We start from the raw sequence: 26,856 nt of genomic DNA, 5'->3' as shown, positions 1-26,856 counted from the left end.
GAAGGAATTTCTTTTGTGGCAGATTTTATGATTTAAGTAAAAATTAAAACATCAGAAACCGTGTTTATATCGGATTTATCTGTGACGCTATGAGTATACTACTATAAGTACGAGTACTAGTACTACAAGTGCCCGGAGGGAAACTCCAGCAGTGATAAGTGGAATAAAAACCTTCCTCCATGAGCATGACAATGACAGGAGTTTCATTTTTGAACGATTCCTTAACCTCACAAGTAGTAACAAAAGACTGGTTCCATACAAAAATCTCACCTGAGCTCAAAGGAAATGTACTAAATGTGTTAATTTTGCCTAAAGCTGAGAGGAGCTGTAGACTGAGAGGATCATCACACCGGCAAAGAGAGCTGCGCTCACGTTCCACACAGTCTTTATTTATTCAATGTACATTGATACACAGCTTGATAGAACCATGCGGGTAAGACAGACGCGTCTGGGTGAAATCATACGTGAGGATGGGAGACAGGCTAGTTTCCTTCAAACAACCCTGACATCACGTTTGCTCCGTCTCCTAACAGGACACGCGTGTTTGAGGGAAACAGTCCTGAGAAGAACAGACAGGGCCGACGCAGGGACACCAGGAGGCCGGATACAAAAACATCACTTCATGATACATGAGACAAATATGGCGGGAGAAACACACATATTTAGAACTCTTTCTGTTACTCTTTTTGACACAGCAGCCAAATAATAGTATTAACTATAATAATAGGATATGTAATGAAAATTCACAGACATGATTAACAGGCTATTGCATTCTCGCCCCCCATCAAAACCCCTGGCCTTCCAACAGGTATGAATTTGTTTACATGCAAATGTCACACCATCGTCACCACGCCGTCGCCTCCACCTGGCAGAGCAGAACGGCGCTAACTAGGACTTCTCGTCACGCTTCTTCTTCTGGAACTTCCTGAACTGGGACTGGATGGCCACAGCCGCCTTCTCAGTCTCCGGGTTGTCCATGTCGATGTCAAAATCTTCTGGGACGTTCGTCTTGGACGCGTCTGGAAGGGAAAGAAGACGCTGGATTCAGAAGGTGGACATCACGTGTGTGAGGACAGCACCCATGAAGACGCTGCTGATGGTGTCATGATTAACATGGTAACCACGGTTCAAGCGGTCCTCAAAGGAGGCCTGTACGCTGCCCCCCGAGAGCAGTAAAACCTGCAGGCCCCTCTCATATTTGAAAAAGGATCCAGGACACGTCGAAGCCGACTTATGATTTCAAGTTGTGTTCATTTGTTCCTTTATGAAAGTCGATGCAAGCATTGATTTGATAAACACACACACACACAAACACACATACGCACACAAACACAAGCTTACTTTTGCTTTCAAGAAAATATATCTTGAAATCAATAGTGTCACCACAAACAAGCAGTATTTTATTTGTGGGTTTAAAAAACAGAAATGTAGCATGAAAAGGTCAAACGCCATGAGGCTCATTAGAATAGATGGAGCAGAGCTCCTGTGGCGAGCCTGAGCAGTTGTTTCCTGGGTCAAATGTCAGAGAATAAATTGATCTGTAGTTTTTAATCCTCTCTGGAGCTCAGCCAACACTGCGCGCCAGGACGCAACTGTAATACCAGCAGATACCAGCTGGATTAGGAAAACAGATTATTTTATCTTCCCGTCGATTAAATCCTGAGGAGAGTAGAAGTACACAAGAGTACTACATCTACCAAGCGAGCGGATTTATCCCTAAAAATGTACAGTGTTACCCCAGTTACCAATGATTTATTATTCAGTAAATATCTGACTAGATTTTTTAAAAATTTAATGAAGTATAAAATATACAGCACGTTTACACGATCAAACATTAATAACACATGAAGAGTTGTACACTTCAACATGTAATATATAAAATTCATGGGTTTCAGGGCTGTGTAGCTTTTCATGAATGATGCAGAAAACCTAAATAATGTTTACGTCTCGGCCAGGAAGACCTCATACAGAAAACAGTTTTCACAGTTAAACTGACGCACTTCCTGCTGGAAGTTTCTGTCGGTGCATCGTTTCCTAGTTTCCTCCAGACGTGGCGTCTGGAGCAGCTTTAGCATATCTAAGCTAGGCTAGGCTAGGCTAGGCTAGGCTCGCTAATGTATCATAAGGTTGTTGTTTTTTGTTTGTTTGTTATATTACTTAAATGCTTTTTTCCCCACACCCGCTAATAATTTGATCAGCTCTGAGCCTGCAGAACATTTATGACAGATGGGGGGTGGGCGTGTGTGTGTGTGTGTGTGTGTGGGGAGGGGGGGGGGCATTTGGACGGTGCTGCTAATCCTCGGCTTCCACTGAGGCTGAGCTTCACTCTCATTCTCTTCAAGGAGGAATCGCTAACTGCTGTGTCAAGCCGAGCTTTGTATTCTGCATTAATTGATATTGAATTTTTGTTGTAATTCCTGCTGCTTTCATCCCAGCAGCAACAGCGATCGAGCCGCCACACACACACCACACACACACACACACACACACACACACACACACACACACACACACACACACACACACACAGTGTCAACGCCAGACATGTTCATAATCTTTGTAAAACAAGCTGCTCCTTTCGAGTGAGGATTGTCAGAGTGGAGGCACGAGGAGCATGAAGGGATCCGGAGATGCCTTCAGGTACGGGAGGCAATATTGTCACCATGACAACAGAGCGAATATAAACACAGTAACACACATCAGCAAAATAACTACTGCAGTTTTCTGGATATGAGAGGTCTGGGGAGGACTTGTGATGGAAGTGTGTCTTGTGATGGAACCGGAGCCTGACACCCACTGGCGCCTCCTGGTGAGACGTGGGGCTGAAGGATCGAAAACGACAGTATCAAGTGTCTTCGTCCAACTGGACGAACCTGTTTAAGCCCTTTACCAGTCCGGTTTATTCAGACTGACACAATAAATCCACCTTCAGCATCCACTGAATGTCTCGACTTTGGAAGTTCCTGCAAGACTTTGTTGTTTGTGTGTCGGTGTGTTTGTGCGTTTGTGCTTTTTTGTTTATGTCACAGAGAAGCGGGAAATGTGGCGACTCGACATTTCAGAAGCATTTAAGAGTCGCATTCCGCCGCATTCACGATCTATCAGTTAAAACGTTAAGATCGCCGTTTCAGCTCCTCCCCGTTTGAATTTGCAGTAAAAGCAATTACAGCCCACAGAGCTGGTTTTAAGTCCATTTGAATATTTCAGAGGAGTCACAAGTGGACGTCTAAAAGAATCACATCATCAGGCTGTCAGAGGTTCCGAGACCCGAGGGAGGATTTTTACAACACTGGAGGAAGCAACTAAATGTGACAATGACGGATCTCTCTGCTCACTTTAGCCCGACGCACAGATGATCAAACCCATATTACCTCTGGCGGTTGTTCACTGGGCCCGTTTCCTCCTGATGGGAGCGAAATATCTGCTGTCAGAGAGACGTTTGGGCCTCACGAGGAGGAGGAAATGTAGTTATTTATGGTGCTGGTGTGAGGTTACTGCCAGCATCTGAGTCTTTGAGCCAGAAGATCTCAGTCCAACAAGAATTACTTCTTTTTTTATACGTTCATTTTGCCAACTTTATCCAAAGTGTAGATGGAAAGGGTTCATATGATGAGACCCTCCTTGCTGGCTGTCTTTCAAAATATCTTTTAAAAGCGCCTCCGACGAAGAGTGAAATCTGGGACTTGGTATTGATTTGAGAGGGGTTTGTGGAAGCGGGAAACAAGACGCGTTACAGAAGGACTTTTAGACCTTCAGACAGATGGAGGAACGTCGAGCGAAACTTTGCAGTGTGATATCTTAGCTGGTGAGTGGCTGTTTATCTTGGCTGGAGATGCAGCTTTCTGCGATTATTAATAATTGAGACAAACACATCCTACGGGTCCCAATCAGAGTTAATTTTGAGTGTTCGCTCCAGACGTCGCAGCAGAAAATATGTGTTGATTTAATAAGTAATTTGCATATTGGAATAACTGCAGCCATCTGCTTTCACTAACTATTTAATTCAAATAGAGAAGATCTTGGTTCACAACTGTTTTTAAGTTTTGCTGGGGAACTTGTGTTGCCATGTGATTTCACGTCACTTTCCTCCCCCATTTTTCTGGGAAGTTTCAATTTTGACAATTCTCATGAGGGAGAATGAATAGCTCGACTAGTAATTTCAAAAAACAACAACAACAACAATATTAGGATTAAAATCCAGGCATATTTCCAAGTGCAGGTCTCACAAGCCGATGCGAATGACAATGAAAGTAAACAATGAAGCTAAGCGGACGAGAGACATGACATCAGCAAGGCTACAGACCGACCTCCAATTTTTGTCCTTCAGGAGAAAAAAAGACATTTTCCCTGAGATAAACAGAATTCCTGCATGTTTTAAAACACTGCAATGCATTAAAAGGACATGATGGATTTTATTTGAGATCGTTTAACGTTTGCTGACTTCTCAAGAGCTGTCATGAGAGATGCAGCTGTTCACACGCACACAACTTCAGAGCTCAAGTTGATGAGTGTGTATGTAAAAGTGTGTGTGTGTGTGTGTGTGTGTGTGTGTGTGTGTGTGTGTGTGTGTGTGTGTGTGTGTGTGTGTGTAAATGGGCAGTGGCTGGTGCAGGGGATCCTAATAAAAGACGCCGCTAGTGTTTGCGTGTCTATATTTGAAAGTCAGTGTGTTAAAGTCAAGAAAACATCAGCGACCTCGAGGGCCTTGAAGCAGCAGCGGTGCAGCAAAGCGTGAGAGAGACCACAGCGATCGATACAAAAATACACAGGAAGGCCTGCCTCTGTATTGATCGCTGCTGTGCGCTCCGCTCTCAGAATGTCAACTTTCATTCTGCTTTGTGAAAGGAGCTTCTGTGCAACCTACTTGGATCTCTGTGCACAACCGGAAAAGAAACAAACACGCAGGAAGAGACCTTCTGGTGACATTTTCAGTTGTTCGAATGCTCCTGAAACGGTTTACTAACAATAACGGACAGAAAAAGATGATTTCATTATGGCTATAATTGAGTACAGTAAAGCCAATTAAAAGTGTGTAGAAAATGGGTCATCTTCTCTTCGAGAGCCTGTCGCAGTCTAATTATAAAAGGATGACTTTGATCTCTAAGGTGAGCCCATTTAAAATTACTCCTGTTCACCATGGAGGGTGGGGGTTGGGGTGGGGGGCTGCAGCAGACACTACACTGTTCGCAGACAGAGCAGGAGCAGTTTTCAGAGAGGTCATTATTTCCCGTATGATACTGCTTCTTCTCCATAATCCCTTGATTTGTTGTCTCTCTGATGTGAAGCTGTGCTGGAGCAGCGTCGTCCACACAGGGCACATATGGCCAAAATACACAGCGCCTGGTCTGGAGAGCAGCCATGATAGCCAATGTCACAGAAGGCCACTAAAAGACGGTTTAGCCGAGAGGACTTGATCAGCTGTGATGGCTCTCAGATGCCCCTCCCCCACTGCACACACACCTGCGTTCACACCTGCCGATAGGAGCATGAAACATCATGAGCAACATGAGAAACGAGCACTCAGTTTTTACCAAAACCGCACCAGACGGAAGCTTCGTGGGACTGGGATCTTTGGCAGCTGTAGTAAAAGCAGTGTGGAGGACAGTGATAGGGTTTCTCCTCTGTATTTTGACATTCAGTCTTCTTTTTTTTTAACTCAACGCCAACTGAATAATGTTAGAGCGCCGTTACTTGAACAGGAGGAGGTGAGGAGCTTTCATTCCTCCGTTGTGAAGCATCAGGCACTCACCATGAGTGTCTGAGGTTGGAGGCTGGAAACTTCAACGTCACGCTGTTCAACATGTGTCTGCCAAAGAGGTGAAGTATCAGCGGATGTTTGATGAATAAATCTACAATGTTTGGCTGATTACTGTTGGTATGTTTTGGTATTGTTTGTACTTGAGTACCTTTACACGGTGGCGTTTGCTCATTTATTAACAGGCAACCTCTCTCACCTACACTGTCACCGACTGTCCCCTGACTCATAATCTCCCTGTTTGAAAGTTGCCAGATAAAGATGATGAAGCAAAGTGGAAAATGTACAACTTGAACGCATCCCCTTGATAAATACTCAATACTCTTGCGCAGTTGTCTTCACAATAAACATTTTCCATCCTGCAGTTCGAGCGGCGATGCTGCGATCAGGTAAACAGCTGCAGCTGAATCCATCCTTCTCTGTAGCTGTCCTTGAGCCTGTGAGAGTTTGTCTCTAAAGACTGCGTGGCTGATGAGTAGGGGGGTATGCAGAGTAGGCGAGAGTCAATAGCCAGTGATGCTGCCTCCTCACTCTCACAACCAACCGCTCTTTGTGTTGAGAAACACACTTCAGACACACCGGCAAAGCCGTTTTTCCAGGCAGCAAATTAATTGTCAAGGTCAGACAACAAAAGAGAGAGAGAGTGTGTGCGTGTGTGTGTGTGTGTGTGTGTGTGTGTTCTCTTTCTCTTTGTAAAAGGGGAACAGAGAGGTAGAAGCCCTGAATCGTAAAAGCAGTGAATCATGAGTCTCCTGCAGGAGTCGACTGTTTGAGCTAATCACATTTAATTGCTGATGATTAATAATGTTAATAAACAATGTTTAATAGGGGGATTTATTTTATCCAGGGCCGGGTTTATACCTTCCTTTAATCAAATATTATGTGACATTTACTCCTGGCAGACTAATTTGAACAAGATGAGCAAAGATTGTAAATATTTCCTGCTTCACTTCAGCGTTTTCTGAGCATGTTAGCATGCCGACGCTTGCATTAGCTGCTGGTGTTGCCTGATCATTTACCAAAGATTTGCTGCCATATTTTCCCACAACTGATTAATCGCCTTGGCAACTGCAACAAGAGTAGAACCTGGAAAAGAACATGTAATGTACAGCTTTCTATAAATAAAAGAGTCACCAGAACAATTTAGTCTTCACTTGAACAAACTGTCCTTCAGGTGTTGCAGCCTTTTTCTTGACCTCCTCTGACCCCTGAGACCTTTGACCCCCATGCCCCAGCCCTTCTATTGTTCTCACCCCCCCATTCCCCTGATTCCCCTTCACCTTCTGGCCACAGCCATTAAATGTCCCGTGCAAAGAGGGACATCTCCAGAGGTGTGAAAGGCACATGTGGAAACACCCATTTACTATAAAACCCACAAAATGTCTTGTCCCCTTAAAATATACTAATACTGCATCATACTAATACTGCATCAGCTTCTTCTGAGAAGAATGGTTTTAATGCATCTTAAATCACGAAGGAATAAAAAAAAAAAGACCAAAGCAGAAATCTTCCCTTCGATCTGGTGCTGCTCAGACGGGGCTTCCTACAGGTTTTCTGTCTCCAAGAATTAAACACCTCTGAGGGTAAAAGCCCTCCAGGCCAACTTCTCTTCCCAGGACAACATCTGATCAGAGCCTGACGGTCAGCTCAGCCTCTCCTGCGGTTCTCCAGTGACTCAGGCCCAATAAAACCCAATGCACTCTTCATCTTTGCCAAAGTAATTCATGAAAAACCTTCAAAGCAGGGCAGCACATCATGTGTGAACCAAACTTTTCTTTCTATCAAGCGGAACGTTCCTGCGCAGACTGAACGTTCAACTCTCTTTCAGAACTCATTGTGCGCCAGGACTCCAGGGTACGGAATAAGACGGAGGTGAAGAAAACTGATCAAAAACGACAAACGAACTTGTTTGATAGGATCTCCTTGTCATGTCCAATGATGACGTGACACTGCTGAGACTGTGATGGGATCTGACGAAAAGCCCTGAGGCCATGTATTACGAGTGTGTGTGTGTGTGTGTGTGTGTGTGTGTGCGTGTGTGGCAGCTGTCCTTCAGCCCATGTTACTGTCAAACATGGAACGTGCCTTTTTAAGCTCATCGCGGATACATGAGACATCATGTAGTGCAAACTCTGCTCCTCCCTCCTTTTCACCATCTCTTCACTTCAGTATTTTTCAATCCGTTTCCTTCACGGTTTTCCAGTTTTTATTTTTAAAAAGTTGTGCAAGTATAAACTGAGTTCCCAGTTTATTCAAGGCTTCTTCTCTGATGTGCACCTCCAACAATATTTGGCTAACACGATTAGTTCTGATGATAAGGTCTCTTTCCTCTAACCTTGTCCTCCGGACGTCTTGTTGTTGCCAGCAGCTGCTCCGGGTCCTTGTCTCTGTGAGGAAAAACAGCAAAAAAGAACCCAACTCAGTTCATTTCCTTCATAAGACAGCAAGAAAACTTCCCATCATTCTCAGCTCTCTGCCCTCTACTAATTAAACCTCGTCCTCATGATTGTTCTGACATCTACTGCAGGCTGAGCTGGCACCGAATCTTCTAGCACGCTCTGGAGAGCCTCCACGCCGGAGTGTTCCAGCCGCCGGAACCCCCTCTGTGCCCACCATGGCAGGAAAACAGACCCAGAGACAGAGGCAGTGCTCAATATGACCAGGAGCGACAGGACACCCGAGGTGCCGCTGTGACCACGCAGACACCAGTGGACCGGGCTGCTCTCCTTTTATTTTACCATCACCTTTTATAGTAAATATGCCAATCAAATTCATTTCTTGGACTTTGAAGTTCATTTTTTTTCCCATATTTCAATTGCAATATTGATCAAATGAATCACAATTACATTATTTTATTCAGCCCTACAGGGAAATTTTTCAAAACAAGGAAACACCCATTGAGCTAAGATGGTGTATAAATACACCAATATTTGACTGATCTACTTTATTACGCAGGGATTCATTCAAATTCAGCTCCTAAAGATTAGAGAGAGAGAGAGATTTTGCCCTCATTTGGCACTTTAAGAGGTTTATAGGTAATAAATGTGTCCAACTGATGGATGGAAATGAATAGTCCTCCTTTCAAAGATGAGTTCATCTTCGTGTGAGAGGCACAGCAGTACATAGCCACACTTAGCTGATGCAACATAATCACGACAGCGACGCTTCTAAATGTCAACTCTCATTATCCTACATGCATTTATCTGAGACCTCTGAGCTCCTGAAGTTTTCTGAGGATGCGCACTCCGAAGCAGCGTCACGGCGAACACAAATGCTGCTTCCATCAGGGAAATGTCTTTTTCTAATCCACAAAACCGTAGCAAAACCCTCCGCTTGTGTTTGCAGGCGTGCAGAGTTCACGCAGGTCATGACAAAGCAACGAGTGAAGCAGGTGTTGTGTTGGAGGGGAGCACAGGTGACTCTCCAACACAACCAGCAGATTAGGCAAAACTATTCTCGGAGCAGTCTTCTAGTCTTGCTTTAGATACGCAGCAGAGCCGGCGGAGCGGTATCACCGGGGATGAGACGGAGAGAAGAAAGGGATCAAGGATGGGCCGAGGAAAGGAAGCAAGACTGGGCTGGGAGTCCCTGTCCTCACAGCGTTCAGGCGGCGTCTGTGTAGATGGTTTACAGAGAAGAATAAGAACCGGGACGTGTTGGATTATTGTCAGATTACAACGACAAAAAACCCGATACTGAGCCTCCCTAACTGTTTACACACGCCATAAATCATTATTTTCCAACAGTGAATTCATTTAAATAAGCTATTGTTGGCGAAAAATGTTAAACAAAGTTTATAGACTGTAAAAGAATATTTGCCGCCTGCCATGGCATCTCACCAGGGTTTTATCTCCACCACGGAAAGGATCCTTGATGATTTTGTACTGTGATTGTTTCAGCATTGACGCCGTGTGATTCTTAACCGCCACCATCACGGTCGAGGTCATGTCACACGTTTCTATGAGATCAGTTTTTATGGTCCCCTTTGGAAACAGAGTGTAGAATGAAAGACAAAAACTTAATGGAGTGTTGACTCCCAGTGTTCACTCCCAGTGTTCGCTCCCAGTGTTTCCTCCCAGTGTTCGCTCCCAGTGGTCACTCCCAGTGTTCGCTCCCAGTGGTCACTCCCAGTGCAGCTATGAACCTGATAGCTTCAAAGGAGTGTCTGGGTTGCTGCTGGGTGCTAATTAATTCAGCGTTAGCTATCTGAGTTGTAGATGATGTCCTGAGGCCCGTATTTGCAGTCGCCTTGGTGGCCCATTTATCTTTTTACTGAATTCCCTCCATCACTGCCTGAAACCATTCAAACACATTATTTGTTAATGGTTTTCATGTCTAAAAGAGGGACCGAGTCAATTTGAACCTGCTGTGTTTTTGCAGGAAGGAAGAAAAATCTGGTGGAATCACTGGAGAAGTCACAGCGTCATTCTTCTCATCACCGACATGCTGAGTTTATTACTGCGTGTTGGACAGGTTGTCAGCTTGTGTTTTCAAATGAACAGTCTGGGTGGGAGCAGTGACGACTGTAATAAAGAAAGAAGAAGAGAGGGTCAGAAATCAATACCGTCCCTCCGCAGTTAAGACTTAGTTATACAACCATTGGCATTTGGAAGATTAATGACCAGAATCCACCCCCCGCCCCCGCCTGCCTCTCTTTGTCTGGAGAAACAAGCAAATACAGAGGAGAAAGGGAGGTCCCTGCAGTCAAGGATATTTTCGAGCCGGATGACCAGGAACCAATAGTTCCTTTTTCTTTGGAGGGTTCCTAACTGGGTGGAAGGACCTGTTAGCGTCTCTGCGGCAGCCATGATAAGAGGTGCTGGAGGTCCCAGAGGGGAAATGCCTCCTGTACTACCAAGTACAGCAATGGAAATAATCCCGTCCATCATCATAATTATGCACTTATATATCATGTCGCCCACCATCCTGTCTCAGTTTTTCAATCACGGATTTGAATTGAAATGAACCTAAAACCAGAGCAAAACCAAACCAGGCACCTCGCTTGTGTGGGATGGGGATGAGAGACAGACGCCTGGACGATGGAGGCCACATGTACAGGAGCAGAATCCAAAAACTTACACGTGACAAAGAATGAGTGTTGGTATGCGACGCAATGAAGACACACAGAGTTCAGACAGACAGCGTGACAACAATTTGTGGATTTCGTCAAACCATCATGTGAAAATGACGCGATGTGGATTTACAAGCCTCCAGGAAGTCGGTGAGCTCAGCCACCGACCGAGCGGACGCAACAAACAGGATGAATCGTTGTCATAAGAGGAAGGTGGCAGGAAGATATTTTTGCCTTCCAGCGGTGCCACGAGAGTGAAATCAATCCCATCCATCTCGCTAGCAGCACAGAGAATAAGCAGATTTCCCAAAACGTCCCATTTAGTAACACAGAAAGACAGGAAATTCAAAATAAAATGATGAGCGTTCAGTTTGGTGTATCTGCTCTGAGCTTTGAGTGTTCACAACACGTAAACTCTGGGAAAGGAAAGCGCTCTAATCCCTCCATCTAGCCATCCATTTTCTACTGCTTATCCTGTTCAGGGTTGCAGGGGGGTGGAGCCTACCCCAGCAGCCTTCGGGTAAGAGGCGGGGTTCACCCTGGGCGGGTCGAGCAGGTCTAATCGTTTCATTATATTTCAATCAAACATTTGCTAGGAGTGCATTTTTTTCTAAAATCATTTGAAGAGATTCAGAGGCGAAGCTCCAGGGATGGTGTGCAGGAACGACCTGGAGGAAGGAAATGTTTCCGTTTCAATAGCGTGTATGCAGCCGCCTCCTGAGGATCCAGCTGCAGCCGCCTTTCCTCCGGTATTCCACGCTGGTTCAAAGGTTTCCAATTCAGTTCATGTCAGAGGGTTTCCATGCTTTAATAGCGGAGGAATCGAGAAGGCTATGTGTCCTCTTTCCTCAGCTTGTCTTCCTACATTATTAATCCAGTGCCTTCAATGAATTTCAAACAGCGTGTGTGGTGCTTTGATGCCGGAAGGATGGCTGGTGGGGGGGGTCTGAAGCCGGACGCTCGCAGCACAATGGAGGAACATCTAATTTGAGTTTGGTCTTTGATGCTGTGCAGGTCTTATTTAAATAAAAACAACAACAACAACAAAAAAGTGTTTGTTTGCAGGTATGCAACGGTGCAGTTCATGTTCGCCTGTCAGGCAAATCAGCATAATTCCTGTTCTTCTCTTTCGTTTGCCTGTCAGGGAAAACCAAAAGGAAGCGACTTATCAAGTAGCTTCCCACAGCTGATCGCAGGCAGCCCCCCGCAGCTCCACTCCACTATCAGAGCCTGATAAGAGCACAGTTTTGTTCTTCCGTGTTCCTAATCCAAGTTCAAAGTGAAGCGCTGAGTCTCTCCATCACACTCTTCTAATGGCCATGAAATGAAGTGTTGCTGCGGCAGCTGCTAACACCATGACGCAAGGCCGCTCGCTCTGCATCAGCACTTCCTGCTAACCGCACAGACCCTCCGGCTCTGGCAACATTAATTCAGAAACAGCAACCGTGTGTTACACGTGGATAAACCGTCGCAGAGGAGACGTCTGCCAGTTGGCGTTTACTTGATTTCACAAAAGTAGTTTCAAACGCTCTTCATGTTATTCTATGCAATGACCTCGCTCAAAGCGTCCTCCTACGTAGTGACGTTTCAGATTCACTGCAAGTATTTAGAGTTTGTGTGGTGGAAACCATAATTCAGCCTGCTGATCTGAATTTGTTCTATCAGTCCAAAGACTTACGGAGACTTACACCAGGGGTCGATCGTGGCGTCAGGATATTTCTGGCTGTTTCTCATTAAACTTGAATATTTTCTCTGATATTTACTTTGTCTGGTAAATGTCAAGAGGAAAATAAGAGCTGGAGAAAACGTCGCGCAGTTGTCGAAAACATCCAGTCCCTTTTATTTTCCTTGCATCAAACAAAGAAAACCAGAAAATGTGTCATCATGAAGTTGTAAAACGCTTTAAATTTGTGATTTATTGATGATCACCTTGATTGAGACTGATTCAGATGGTTGAGCAGCGGCGGCTCAGGTCTCTAACACGGTCGTCATTTGTACTCTGAAACACTGACTGCACTGGAGAATCTGGTCATCCATGACAGGAGGAGCTCAGTTAATGGTACTGACTCGATCGTCGACTCCATTGATTCTCTGCAGTTGAAAATCAATTCCTTTATGTCCTGAGCACCTGGACAATCTGCTGTTTTAGGGTTTCAGATTTCCCTCCACCTGCAGATGGTGAGAGAACTCTCTGGATCCCTTCTCTCATGTCAGGCCCTTCATGATCAGGATCTTAGACCAGGATCAGGGTCCACTGGCACTCAGCTTAAATACAAGACATGACTTGTTGAGGTCATTTGTTTACAGCGCAAGCGTTCGGCTCAGAGGAGAGACGGCAAGGAACTACAACCCTCCCGAGGGCAGCAGAGAGGTGGGAGCATTACAGCTGAGCAGCTCCAGGCTGAGCCCAGTGTAAATTCCAATAACAGCAGCTCGATGAGTTAGATTACCGGGGGGGGGGGGGGGGGGCTATCCTCACTCTGCAGATGAAAGCACCGGCAAACACATCCGCACACCTGTGGACACTCCAGAATTCACACACAGACACACAGCTTCCCACTGTGAGAAGGAAGGAAGAAGATGAGAAAGCAGCCGAGTGGAGTGGAGAAGCAACAGTAATTACAGGACGTTGACGAGGGAGATATTGTTCCTCTCATTAATCATTAGCTGGCTCAGAGAGACACAAGGTCAGCAAACAGTGTTTTGATGTGAATGTGTGTGTGTGTGTGTGTGTGTATACTTTTAGGTGAAATGCACACACACACACACACACACACACACACTGCTGGCACAAATTGTGCCTCCAGGCTTTCAATTAGGATACTTCAAGGGGAAAATATGAACACACACACACGCGTGTGCAGTGAGTCAAGCAGAATTACAGTGTCTACTGTATATTGCACATCAGAGGAATGTAAATAACTTATCTCCGATTGGACGTTCGCTGGGGGACAGAGAAGGACAAGACGGGGAGGTTTCAGACTGACTTCCTAACAACATCCACCTCCTCCCCATCATCTCTCCGTCTGGAGTCTCTCTATAACAGCAACAACTGGAAGACTTCATGCTTTTTTAAAAAAGGAAAACCAGGAGGGAACCAGAGCAGCAGCCTGGTTAGCGCTGCCTCACAGAAGACGTTTCTGGATTCCATCGGCCACACTGGGTCATTCCTGACGGTCAATTAGAGGCTCTCCTGTGAGTCTGATTGGCTGGTGACCCGTGTTGGATGACTGCACCTGTCAGCCAGCATCACCTGGGGATGGCTACAGCTCACCCACAACTCTGAGAAAGTGGAGATGACCTTTGGCCTTGAGGAAATCAAGTTTTATCATTTTATCATGTTAGAAAATTGTCATAATTTGTCATAATTTGTCTTGATGCTGGTGCCAAATGAGGGACTGACATATTGTAGAATCAATATATGGACACATAATGATTCTGTTGCAATGATCTGATAAAATAAACCGAGTTAAGATGTCAGCATACATATAGATGTAAATCTGTGATTGGGCCGCGAATATGAGAAGCACTAGAGCAGATGCTTTAATGCAGATTAACCCGTTTCCCTGGGTGCCAAAAACCTGCCGAGTCAACCTGAAGGATGCGAAAAACATGAGCGTTCTTTCATTTTAATTAACTTACCAACTGCTCCCAGTATCTGGAACCATCTCACTAAAAATCATTTCCCATGAATCAGAGGCGATGCTCTGACATGTTTCCTTCATTCAAACTCTGCTGCCTCGGACAGGAACGTTCAGGTGAACCTCAACGCCTGCACGGTAACACGCTCTTCTCCTCAGCTCACACTCCTCCTGCTCTTCATCTCCTCAGAAACCAGCCTGCTCATCCTCGCTGTGCAGGCAGTGGGTGTGTATCTGTGCGTGCTCTTTTACTACGAGTGGGTTTTTTTGGAGAAAAAAAAATCTTTTTTTGAGTGTTTAAAACCTTGAACACACATACACACACACACACACACACACACACACGTATTGAGCTCTATTGGTTACATAAAGCATACTGTCATGAAGGCTACAGCGCATAATGAAACATTGCCAAATCAGTGCTGGGTCAAGAACTCCCTCACTGCAGATTTGTAGACTTCCTTCCATTGGTTGGGCAGTCAGTGCACGTCTGGCTGAGTGCGAGGAGGACGGGGGTGGGCACTTACTGTGCAGCACTGTGCAGGTCAGTAATCAGCAAGAAACATAATTACTGACTTTCCTCTGCACTTTTATTCTTGGAGTAGTTCACTGACCACCGCCATTAGAACGTAAGGAGAGTCACTTTGCTAGAAACTGAGAGGCAGGAATGAACGGTCAAATGTGCCCAAATGGCACTTGAGCTAAAACTGGGGATGACTCTTGACACTGGAGAGCATGGAGGGATCAGAGGAACAACGTCAACCAATCAATTCTCTGTTTTGTGGATCCATGATTCAAGTTCATCTCGAGGCAGGTTGATAGGGTGGAAGTTGGTACCAGCAAACACTTGACTTCACAACTTCAACCTACCAAAGGGCCTCAATCATGAAATATTCTGAAGCTGTAAGGGTCCCAGAGGTCAGGATCAGACCCAAAATAAATCCTGACTCACTCAGCAACTATCAGGTCTACCTGCAGGATCTGGGACTCTGGACAGGTACGACCTCAGAGAATTCCGCCCCAGGGTGACTGACAACGCCACCGTGTCTGAGCAACTTTGTGACGGAGCAAAAGAAAAATGTGAATCCTCTTCCGGGGGACGACAGCGTGATCGCAGTGATCCTACCCAGACTCACCACTGAATCCTCATTAAGAGTTGATAGAAATACAACAAAGTACACGCGTTCTTTGAAGTATTCTTATAAATGAGTTAAATAACTGCAGTTCTGGTCTTGTGTTCAGTTTTACTCTTAAGGTGATTCCAGAGACTACAGATGAAAGGCAGCTTTCGGCTGACTCAGCAACGCGTTCAGCCTTGATACCAATCACCAATAACTCACTAAAAAACACACACTAACGCACTTGTAGACCTGTTTCATCACCTCTGCTCATTGCTCTGACGTGGCGACGAGCTTCGGGCTGACGAAGGCCTTTGGTGAACTTATTATCCCAGCAGAGAGCGAGCCAGCTGTCACATGACCGTCGCTATAGAAGCGCTGATCAAACTGCTCACCCAAACTCTCTCAAACTACTCTGAAAAAATAAAACCTCATATCACATTTTCAATGCAGCAGTAAAACCCTCAGCTCATATAATGATGCAGCCCAGAAGTACTAATGCCTCTGTGGCCCAGAAAAGCCTGAAATCACAAAACTACCACCAACCTTTGAATAAAAAATGATTTGTTTTCATCTCACTGTAATACAACTGGTGCGGGTACAAAAAGCTACTTTAAATCACTGCATTTCCACTGAGAGCGGAGATGAAGGAGCGGGAGAACACATTACAGCTCCTCTTCGAATTATTTTTTCAAACTTCCGTCTGTTGCGCAACTTAATGAGCCTTGAAATTGGCGAGATTACATTTTTTGGGGTTTCCTTTATGGGAGCAGATGTCACCCTTCTCTGGGTATTGGTTTCCCCTCCTCGGGATCGTTCAGCAGCTGCTGCAGCGGCGCTGGGAGCAACAACTTCTCCATCAGGTTGGTAGATAGATGGAGCTTCCTGTGAATTTTTGCTTCACAGTTGATTACAGAAACAGTTTGATATTCTGTGCTCAAACCGAGACCATCCCAATCCTCCCTGCATAACCACCACAGCTCATTAAATTACATGTTATGCTGATCTGTGTTTATCTCCGATGAAAGCCAACAGGATCGTGTCACGAGGACGAGTACGCATCCTCCCTGTCGCGCTCACATCGTGACCGTGTCCAGGTCCAGTTATGGTCTAATACAGGGGTAGGGAACCATGTGCCACGGAGGGCCGTGTGTCTGCAGGTTTTCCTTCCAACCAAACACTTTCACAGGTGATTCCACTGATAAACACACCTTCAGCCACAGAAGAGTGTTAATCAGTGGAATCACCTGTGAAAGTGTTTGGTTGGAAGGAAAACCTGCATACACACGGCCCTCCATGGCACATGGTTCCCTACCCCTGGTCTAATAGTTCTGGACTCTTAGTCAGGTTTTCGTGCGTTGTATTTCTCTCTGGTTTTATTTTCTAAGCTCTTCTCTCCTGTGTCTTTTTTGGTGTCGTCACCTGTTTCTGGTGAATCAATCAGACCTCGTCAGTCACAGCTCTGCTCCTGGTGTTTCCGGCCCAGTCTGCTCCTTCCTGCCCTCACACCTCACACCTGTTTCTTCTTGTTTGATCAGGTGAATGTGTATTTAAGTTTGGATTTCTGATCAAACCCATTGATCGTCAGGTTGTCTGTGTTCCTCCAGTGTCTTTGGCCTCCTGGAGTTTTTGTGTTTTGTTGCTCAGTTTGGCTTTTCGTTATTTTGGGTTTCTTTAAACCTCCACCACATCAAGTCCTGCCTTTCTCCTCCTCTCTGTGTTTGGGTCCTCCACACCAACACATAACACTTCCTATTTAATCATACACACACACACACACACACATATATATATATAAGTGCATGCAACAACAACAGAAAAAGAACTCTATCGAGCTTCACTTTTGATTCATGATGTTTAAAGAGGAAAAAGTTTCCAGACCAGTTTCAACTCATGGTTTGCTGACTTGCTTGCTCCAGCACTTCTGGCACCTCTCAGAAGCTTTGACAACTACACCATCCAACACCGAGCATGAGCTGTCAGTCAGCATGCAGGACAGCTACGCTTCAGACAACCTCACGCTCAGTCCCAGCAGCACTGACACGCGCCAGTCTTCCTGACAGGTCCGTGGTTGCTGGGACAGTGCGAGTGGAAAGTGTTAAAACACACCTGAAACAAGCAAAATAATCATGAGCTGTTTCCCTCTGCGACCACAGACATGCTGCTGAAACTCATGTCACCATATCACATTTTTGCTATGTGAGAGAAGAGGATCTATGTGACGGGCGCTTCCTTGACCCGTCCAACAAGTCTGATGAAAACTGGCCTCGCGGTTTTTACATAAACTCCTCAAAGGATGCTGATGGACAAAAATGCCTAACTTGAAGCTAACAAACAGACCAGCAAGCTAATTTATAGTTTTGTGAAACTGAGAAAAAAAATGCATATGCATGCATGAATCCAGGGGTGAAACGATGTAATCTCAGCGTCACGGTGGATCTCTGTTGCACGTCATGACTGGAAAACTTCATCCTCCTGCTACAAGGATTATCCTCTTGTTGCGTTGCAGCTAAACCCTGGTGCGTGAAACTCTGAAGCATCTTGTTATTTGTAAGCAGATGAGAGAATCAATAGGTTACTGCAGCTCTGAAAGCTTCTTAGTTTGCTAATCTACAATACCTGACTCATAAGCATAGTTAGCATAATGCGATGATTGATGTTTTGGCGTCAGCCGCTTCATCTGGCTCAGCAACGCTGACCATTTTTGACTTGAGAGCTGAGACCTGCAGCGATGGGCTTGTTTAGAGGCCGACCAGCATGTTAGCAGGCGAGTCTGCTACTCCCATGTGGCGCTCATCAGCTGTGGGGGATCCATGTGACACAGCGAGTGCTCACTACGTAACCAGGCGACCCAGATAGCTCTCCAGTCGGCTTTTGGGCCAAGCAGCAGGAGAGTAGCCTCGGAAATGAACCGACAGAGCAAGGTGTTCAAATTAGGACCCTAATTATGAGGACTGATGAATCGCTCCTCTGCCTCCCTGTCCCACCAGACAGAAACATCCTGCATAACAACTTCACAAGGACGTAACAGCCAGGTATTTCATGTGAAACCAATCAACTAATAGATCCTCTCCAATCACAGTAGAGTGGTGAGGAAATAATTTAATAATCCCTTCATTCATTTCTGGGGTTATTTTAAGAGCTGGCAGCTTGCAGAGTCCAACAGTTCCCTGCCACGCTCAATGGCCATTAAGAATTTAAAAATGCAGAAGTAGGCCACAGACAATTCAAGCTGAAAGAACATACGGCCAAAGCGCCTCTTCCTCTCTCCGTTCTTCAAGTCTGCGATTAAAAAAACACACAAATCACACCACCTCTTCCTTTTTCAACTCTTCAAACAACCCAATATGTTTGATGTTCCCCCGCCTGTTTGGATGTGGTTGGGAGGAGAAAACAATTCCTCAAAAGCTGCGATGGATTCCTGGTGACATCTGCAGAGGGCAGATGTTCTTCCCTCACACGAGAGTGGCTTCAGCGATAGAAAAGACCTGCGGGACGTGACAGTCCTGCAGAATTTATGAAGAGACACAGCTGAAGTGATTCCATCTGATAGTGTTTATTCTGGTCTGTGAGCGAGCGTCACAAGTGGGGAAAGTTTCAACATCCATGAGTGTTTATTAGGAATGAAAATGAAACGGCGTTCAGGAGGCAGAGCGGCAGCAAATTAAAGTGTTGAGTTGACAGACGTTCACTGACAGCTCATTATTTATGTCTGCTGGTCCATGTTTCACCTCAGCTCCAACACCTACAGATCTCTGCTTCTTTGTCTCATCTTTGTTTTCCAGAGACAGATTATTAACTTTCAGCTGAAGGTTTTCATTTCCACTTCAGCTCACTTTATAAATTGGAGCGCGTGCAGTCCAGAGTGAGAAGGGAGTCCCAGGATTGGGCTCTCACAACCCAAACTGGCTGCACTGCGACTCAGGTGACCTCCTCTACAGGAAGCCATTAGAAGGATGAAGTCCTCTCCCAACTGCAGCTGCAATTCATTCTGAACGCGTCCCATCCTTAAAGCTGAAACAGGGTCTGGCTCCTTGTACGTTTATTTCTGACACAGCAGCTCATTCATCATGACCAGAGAAGACATCGGCACTCCAGTCCTGCTGCAGAACAACATAACATGGAGGATTATGATATAATCCTGTAGATGTTTTTGTCATTGCCCTGAGGTGGCAGTGTGCACCCCCAGGGGTGTAAGTACCACTCTGGGATTGATGGAGATGGATAGGTAAGCCTCTCTAAACTCATGATGAAACTGGGAGCAAGTGCACTTAGTATATTGAAACAATTGATGTTGCAATAACATTGTCACATAAATTCCCACTTCCATGGTATTTTCAGCCATATTTCCATCAGCAACATCGGACAAAAGCAGCAATTTACTGTATGCAGGGAGGTGCACACACTGGTTTGTATAAATACAAATGTTTGTATTTATAAAGAGGGAGTGATGGAGCCAGCAGGGTCAAGCTGCTCCTCTATAATCTTCACTTTTACTGGCCTGTTGTTACAAAGCACACTGATGGTGATGTCTGAAGGAGGCTACATTCATACGCTTCTGCCAATATTTCTCCATTTGTTCTGGCATTCAAAGTGAGGTCCCAAACCTGTTTCTGAACCTTGTTACCTATCGGATCGGCCTGCAGATCCCTGCAGTCCCTGAAGAGCTATTTTCAGCTTCAAATCGGTGGAGTGTGATGCTGTAATGATTTTGTGGGAGGTAAATTTGCAGTGTGCAGCAGGAATGTTGCTCAGCTAATTCAGCCTTTCCCCTCCTACTCAGCTCGTAAGGTGGATGAGTGAACACACGCCGTGCTCGGCTGACGCTGCCAAAATGTGTGATTTCCACGACTGCGGTGCTCACGAAGAGCTGAGAGGACAGGTTTGTCTTTACACGGACGGGACGCGTATTCTCCTCCTCTCAAACATTGTACGGTTACCGTACTGTCCTTTGAATTTGTTATAATTTTGAAAATGAATACACATCATGACACGCATCTATTCACAGAAAAAGCAGAGGCTTACGAGATCTTTCCTTTGTTATTTGCATGTCATTAAGTCAAGCCGCTTCATCTCTCAGCGCCAGAGCAACAGGCTTAATCAAGTTGTCTATTTATTTTATGGATCCACTTTACTTTGCGTCTCGCCTCTGCGAGACGCCGCCAGATGAGCAGCAGCCCTGCACACAATTTATGGCTTTATAATAATCAGACAACCTGCACCACAAAACTCATCCTCGTCTGTGTGTAATAGTGTGTGATGGTTGTGGCCATGCGTTCAACACAACCCAAGTGATTTATGGCGCTGCAGGCGAGTCAATTACCAGCTTCTTTACCGTTGATGAAGATGGTGCTGCCTGATGAGACTCGACGGGGCCGTGATGAACGCGCTGCTTCACGTGCCGCTGTGGACTGTTTCAGGATGGAAACCAGAGAATTGGTCCTGATGCGGCGTTGACTTGATCTTTAAATAATCAATCCGGATTTTTTTTTCTTAAATTATACTGTGAAATGTGAATACACGCAAAGGAGGAAACAGAAGCACGTGTACTTAACGCACGGGCTTAACTTCTCGGTGCGTCTTAAAGCACCGTTGTGGTTTTTGGTCACAGCTCAAAGCAAGCGTGTTGTGTTACTATGACGACGCACAGATTCGTTCATCTGTGTTGATCTGAAACGGATTAACAAGTCTCAAACTTTGGCACTGTTGCTTCGCTGCTCACTTTTGTTTCGGGTGCAAAGAAAATGTGTTGTGTTACTATGACAACCACCATCTACATGTGAAACAGGTTGTGTATATGATGTTGTGATGTGTCACTACGTGCTGCTGCTAACTTCTCTATTTTAACCATCTACAAGGCCCGTCCTGCCTGTTGAGAGTTCGGCCGCCAACATCGGAGGCCACGACACAACTTAGCTACACAATCCACAAAGTCCCCTAATCCTGCCCAACATGCTCCAAAGCTGCTTAATATCTGAGTGGAGCGATAGATCAGTTCACCAATCGGGGGGGAGGAGGGTGGACCTACTTTCTGGCTCACGCAAAACATAAATTCAGATTTTTCTGCACCCAGACACATTTTGTGGATTAAGCACCTCGTGGGACTGATGGTAAAACCTGCTGATGTTAGTGTTTAACGGGATGAGAGCGAGTGCTTGAATGGTGAGAGTGAACCGAGAGCAGAAACACACCCCAGACTGGTGTTGCAGCGTTGCTGCTCCTGATAAACAAGAAGCAACAACTGCGGCCAGTCGGCCCTGCGTCGCTGCATCAAGATCAGATCAGATAGGGAAGTTATTAAGCTGCAGGGATGCGATGTGAAGCAGGTCCACAGCATGAATCCAGACGTTTATGGCGCCTTTTCATCTCCTAAAAATGTGAAACCAATGTGATTTACCTCATTTGTGCTGACTGTCATTATGATGACCTCATCATTGCGTCCCCAGTGGGGGTTATTTCAGTAGAAGTACTTAGCAAAATTCCAGTGCTGCTTAAGGTGGATTAAACAGCTTTTTCTGTCAAATGTATGTTTCCTGTTGAATTTAGCCAAGTTGAAAGGCGCCGACTCAGATCTGAGTAATCAAAGGCTTTTTTAATCACTAAAAACTCAACGTCTCCAAAAAGAAAAGCTGCTACTTGTGTTGTTGATGTGAATTTATAACTGAGGGAATTAGCATTTCTGTCCAATGTTCAAATGCACATGAGATACACACACATACAATCTCACACATACATGTTACATTAATTTGCAGCCGTGCACAACAACACTCCTCTGGTGATTAGGGGCAGTTATGGATGGAAAGTGCGAGAATATCTTCAGCGGCACTGATGGAGCTGCCATGACACAGACATGTAGGAAGCTGCAGAAACAAGATTTTGGCTTTAAGACGGTTTACTTATGAGCCAGTGATCACAACAGTCTGAAATCCTCGGAGTCGCAGTGAGTTCAAGCGTCCTTGGAAGACGTTCCGTGAAATCTGCTGCAGCTCTTAATTTCCTATAAAAGCAAACTGCCCACCCGCAGAACACCAGCATCTTCAGGATGTAAACGATCTTTGGGTTTAATTTCAATTCTTGATATGATATTGAAACCTCCTGGAGTCTGCTTGGAGATATTTATTAACAAATTGTACTGAAATGTAAAGGTAAACACAGATGACGTTCATGATTGTTTCAACTGATGGAATTCAACCACAAAACACAACAAATTAATGCTAGATTAAAACTCCAGGCCGCGATGGAAGGACCAGCTGAGTTCCGCTGGAACAATTTCACAGGCACAGTCACGTTTAACGAGACCTTAGCGGCGATTGCATGCAGGTTTTCCATCTTGGTGGTGAGCTTGGTTCAAGTTCTGAGCATCTCGTGATCTCAAAGTAACTTCCAAGATGGCTGCCGAGAAGGACTTTGCCCTGCAACACCCAGCCCTTAGAAATCAGGCTTCATTTGAAATCCTCTCATCCAGCCGTCAAACTGGACTCGATCTGACATTTAATCATTCTCGACTTCATTTCATCACCCGTCTTTCATGCTCCGTGTGTTTTTGAACAGCGGGTCGGTGTTCTGATGGTCAGTAATTGTAGCCTAACCTCTGGGCGCCCGAGGCAGCCGTCCTCCGGCACGCAGCACCTGACAGTTTCCTCTCCTCAGCTGGTTCCTTCCTCCTTGACAAACTGACAACTTTAGGAGCGTCTTCTGCTGGACTGTCAGTGTTTATTTTAAGCTGTTGACTTCTTCGGCACCAAGATGAAGGGGTTAAAGTGAGCAGCAGTGAACCCTGGGGCGCTGTCGTCGTGTCGGCGGTGGGGTGAACAGGGGCAGAGCGGCTGGTGGAGGTGAGGGATGCAGCGCTGCAGTGCTGACCACTGCGAGACTCATCCATCCAGAACTTGCTGAGCTGCTCTGCTTCAATTCCTTTAAATCATTCAGTTACTTTAAATCAAGACTGGATACGTTGGGAGAGAACAACTCTGCTCCGCACAGGCGAGCGCATCCTTCAGGGGCCGTGTCCTCCCTAAAATTACACCTCTTTAAATCAACAGGAGGAGGCAGCTTCTCTTTACTTTGCACATTATTAGCAGCCACGGGCTGCAGGCGAGGGATTCAATTATTCAAAAGCTATTACAGCTCCTTTTGTTTGTGCACTCCGAGTACTCATCTTTTATTGAGGCCGTGAATGACTCGTTAGAAAGTCCTGCAAAAGAGAGGCGGCGATGTCTGCCATCGGTCCATTTGAGGGGACGATCGACTGCAGAACCTCGAGACTGCAGGATTTCGCTCCGGTCCTGATTCTGAGGGCTGCTTTTGGTCTGGTCTGAGTTTGAAGAGGTATATTAAACCCACCACTGCTACTAAACTCCCAACATTACTCTTGGCTCCTGCTACACATCAGCGTCAATCCACAGGAGAACCTTCACAAAGCTCCAGTCAGGGCTACGCTGCTGTAGCAGAACACTCTCAACTGGACTGACAGCAACACAGCCGAGCTCCTCCAGAATCACGAGGACAAGAAGCCAAAGACAGACCCAGAACGCAGGAACCCTGAGTGTCTTTGAATGCCCCCCCAGCTGTGTGCAGCTGTGTGAAGGTTCCTGCTTCGGCAGTAGCAGAAAAATGTGTTATCAATCAGTGTCTGAGGAGGAAGTCTCCACGCTGTGGTTCATCTTTATGCTGTGAAGCAGCGTTGAGAGCAAAAACGTAGAGAAACGTGACACCAAAAAAAAAAAAAAAAAAATAGAAAAATTGAGTGAAACTAAATTTTGGTAAAATACTTTGTATTTTTATCTTGTGAAACAGGTTGGGGTTGAAACCACAGATCTGCAACACTGATGATGTCGGATGTAACTCAAACTTTGATGAAACAGATTTTAACCTGAGGAGAGCCGAACGACACTCAGCTCTCCCTGCAGCCGAAGTCTTGTGATTGTGCCCCTCCACTCAACATATAACCGCTTTTCCACTGCACATCGAACCCCCCCGTGGCCGTGGGTCGGATCTGATGTCAGGGTCTGTGAGGTTATTTATACGGAGAGATAAAAAAAAATACCAGCAGCAACATGCGGCGCAGCTGGTGGAGTCAGCTCCACTCACCTGACACACCGACACACGCGGCACCAGCCCTCACACGCCTCCTCACCCCGCCGCCGCTACTGTCCTACTGCCGGTAGAAATTAGGACGAGTTGTTGCATGTTAAAGACGCCGCTACGGCAGAGCATGGATGCGCCCTGCTGCCCGCTAAGCGGATGCTGCTCCGCACTTTCAGAGCGCATCTGTGCGCCGTCTAACGGGGGGAAAAATCCGCTGCGGTTGTAAATAATCAGTTAAGAGACCAACAGCCTGCTTGAGCTTCTCTCTTCTATCTGCTCCTGCTCTTGTTGCTGTTGTAATCGGGTTAAAGGAGCTGAAACAGTCCTACCTCGCTCATGATGGACGCTGCTCGGGAGGTTCCTCGCCTGTCTCCAGCCAGTGACGGAGATGAGAGAAGTTTCAGCAGCAGTGGTCTTTAAAAAAGAGCGCTTGGCCTCGGACAGAGAAGCTTTATAAAGTGTTAAGCCCAACTCCTCCGTGTCATCACACCGCCAATAAACCAATAGGAGCGCCGCGGGCAAACGTGTCTCCCAAGTCGCCACCCCGCGCCTTCAAATATTCATGGCTGTGAAAGCCCTCTTCATCACGATCAGCCGAACACAGCCTCGGAGCGTCGGGAGGCTTTTCATGCTCCATCATTATGTTATCAGTGGAAATTGATATTTCACTCCCACCTGAGAGTGAGCACTCAGCCGTGGGAGTGAGCACCAAATTAAAATGATCTTCTGTGTTCAATCAAATGTTGTAGCAGGCTTTGACAGGTTGCGACGTCAGGTGCCGATCAGATTTATGGCAGCAACGCTTCTGTTAACATTTTAGTGAGCTTTAGTTTTATGGAACCGCCGTGTTGCTGTCAGCTTCTCCCCTCAAATTTATTTGCAGGATTAATCCTCCAGTAAAGGTTAATACTGTGGTATAATAAGCTAATTAGACTTCCTCTGCTGCTAACAACAGGCTGGACAATTTAATGAGCTGGTCTGAAGTTTACTACGTTTATTGGTCGATGGAGAAAAAGCTGGTGAGTTTTCAGAATGACAAGCGTCTGTTTCAGCAGGGCGAGTGGAACTCCTGCATCCTTCCTTCTTCTTCTTTTGCAACATGTGTTGCACAGGCTGAGCTAATGATGTTGTGCTGAAACCACACGTGCATTTGCAAGATTCAACACAGTTTTAACATTTGAATTGCAAACAAAAACGCAGAAGGAGAGTTTTAGTTGATGGCAAATTGAAATTGTGCCATAAGAGGCAGGCCCCAAAAACGAGTTTATAGTGGAGCTCTGATGGGAGAAGTGACTGCAAATGAGGCCCAACGTCTCTGACACCACTCGTACTTTGCGACTGCTTTTCTACAGAAATAGTCCTCCGAATGCTCCGCTTCATCGGACGGATGGAGTTTGTTTTGCTTTGCTAGGAGCAGCAGATGGTACAGAGTTTTGTTTTGTTTTTTGGTGGAAGCTTATCGTTTGCGAGGCACGGCTCAATCTGTGGAGGCTGCGAAGTCGAATCACAGCAGCGTCAATGTCCCTGGCAGGATACAGAACACCTCCACGACAGTAGCCGCAGTGAGATGCCGCCTGAAGGAGCTGACCAGCTCAAGGGCTGCTGGGTGCAGGAAAGCACTCGAATGGAAAAAAATATATAAATACGACCCTTGCAGACGAGGGGGGGAATTCCACAACTGTCAGACTCTTATTGGGGGAAACTTGCTGGCTTCTTCTAAGAAGGAATTACTCCAAACCTCCAAAGTTATGTTGCAGAACGACAGAAGATGACACACCAAAGTACGAGCAGAAATCAGACTGTGTAGATGTAGAAGTTCTGTGTGAGTATTTGAAACAACTACAGCCTCTTGGCACTATTTTATGTGGCAGCGGCCCTGGAGAAACCACACCAGTGGAACTCAGTCGGGATCTTTTGTTGGGCTTTGTTGTACTGCTGTTAAAACATGATAAAGTCCTCAGAAGCAGGATTCAAGTTCACAATGCCACATTTCACAAACCTGTTCTGACCCATAATATTTTCCAAACTCAAGCAAGTGTTTGTTTTGGTTTTGTAATGTGGCGACAGGTTTGTGGTCATTTCGGGTATTTTTGAGAACTCAGGTTGCAGGTGTGTCACAGAGGAAAGGAACTGGACTCTAATTCTCTCTTTTTAACAGGTCAAATCCAGACTGCTTTCTTACTC

General features: G+C 45.7%; 1 protein-coding gene across 1 annotated transcript; it reads right to left on the bottom strand.

Annotated features, from left to right (window-relative positions):
* Window positions 1-363: 363 nt before the first annotated feature.
* On the bottom strand, window positions 364-25,214 carry pcp4b (Purkinje cell protein 4b). Its single transcript, XM_086215529.1, has 3 exons — window positions 25,002-25,214; window positions 8,091-8,142; window positions 364-1,019 (listed from the first exon to the last, which is right to left on the bottom strand). The coding sequence occupies exons 1-3, from the start codon at window positions 25,008-25,010 to the stop codon at window positions 889-891; spliced, it is 192 nt and encodes a 63-aa protein (XP_086071655.1). The 5' UTR covers window positions 25,011-25,214; the 3' UTR covers window positions 364-888.
* Between the last annotated feature and the right edge of the window lie 1,642 nt (window positions 25,215-26,856).

The sequence above is a fragment of the Aulostomus chinensis genome, chromosome 10, assembly GCF_037954235.1.
Source record: "Aulostomus chinensis isolate RoL2024-O1b breed Wild chromosome 10, RoL_Achi_v1.0, whole genome shotgun sequence".
NCBI classification, from domain to species: Eukaryota; Metazoa; Chordata; class Actinopteri; order Syngnathiformes; family Aulostomidae; genus Aulostomus; species Aulostomus chinensis.
This window is presented reverse-complemented; position numbering and strand designations above follow the sequence as displayed.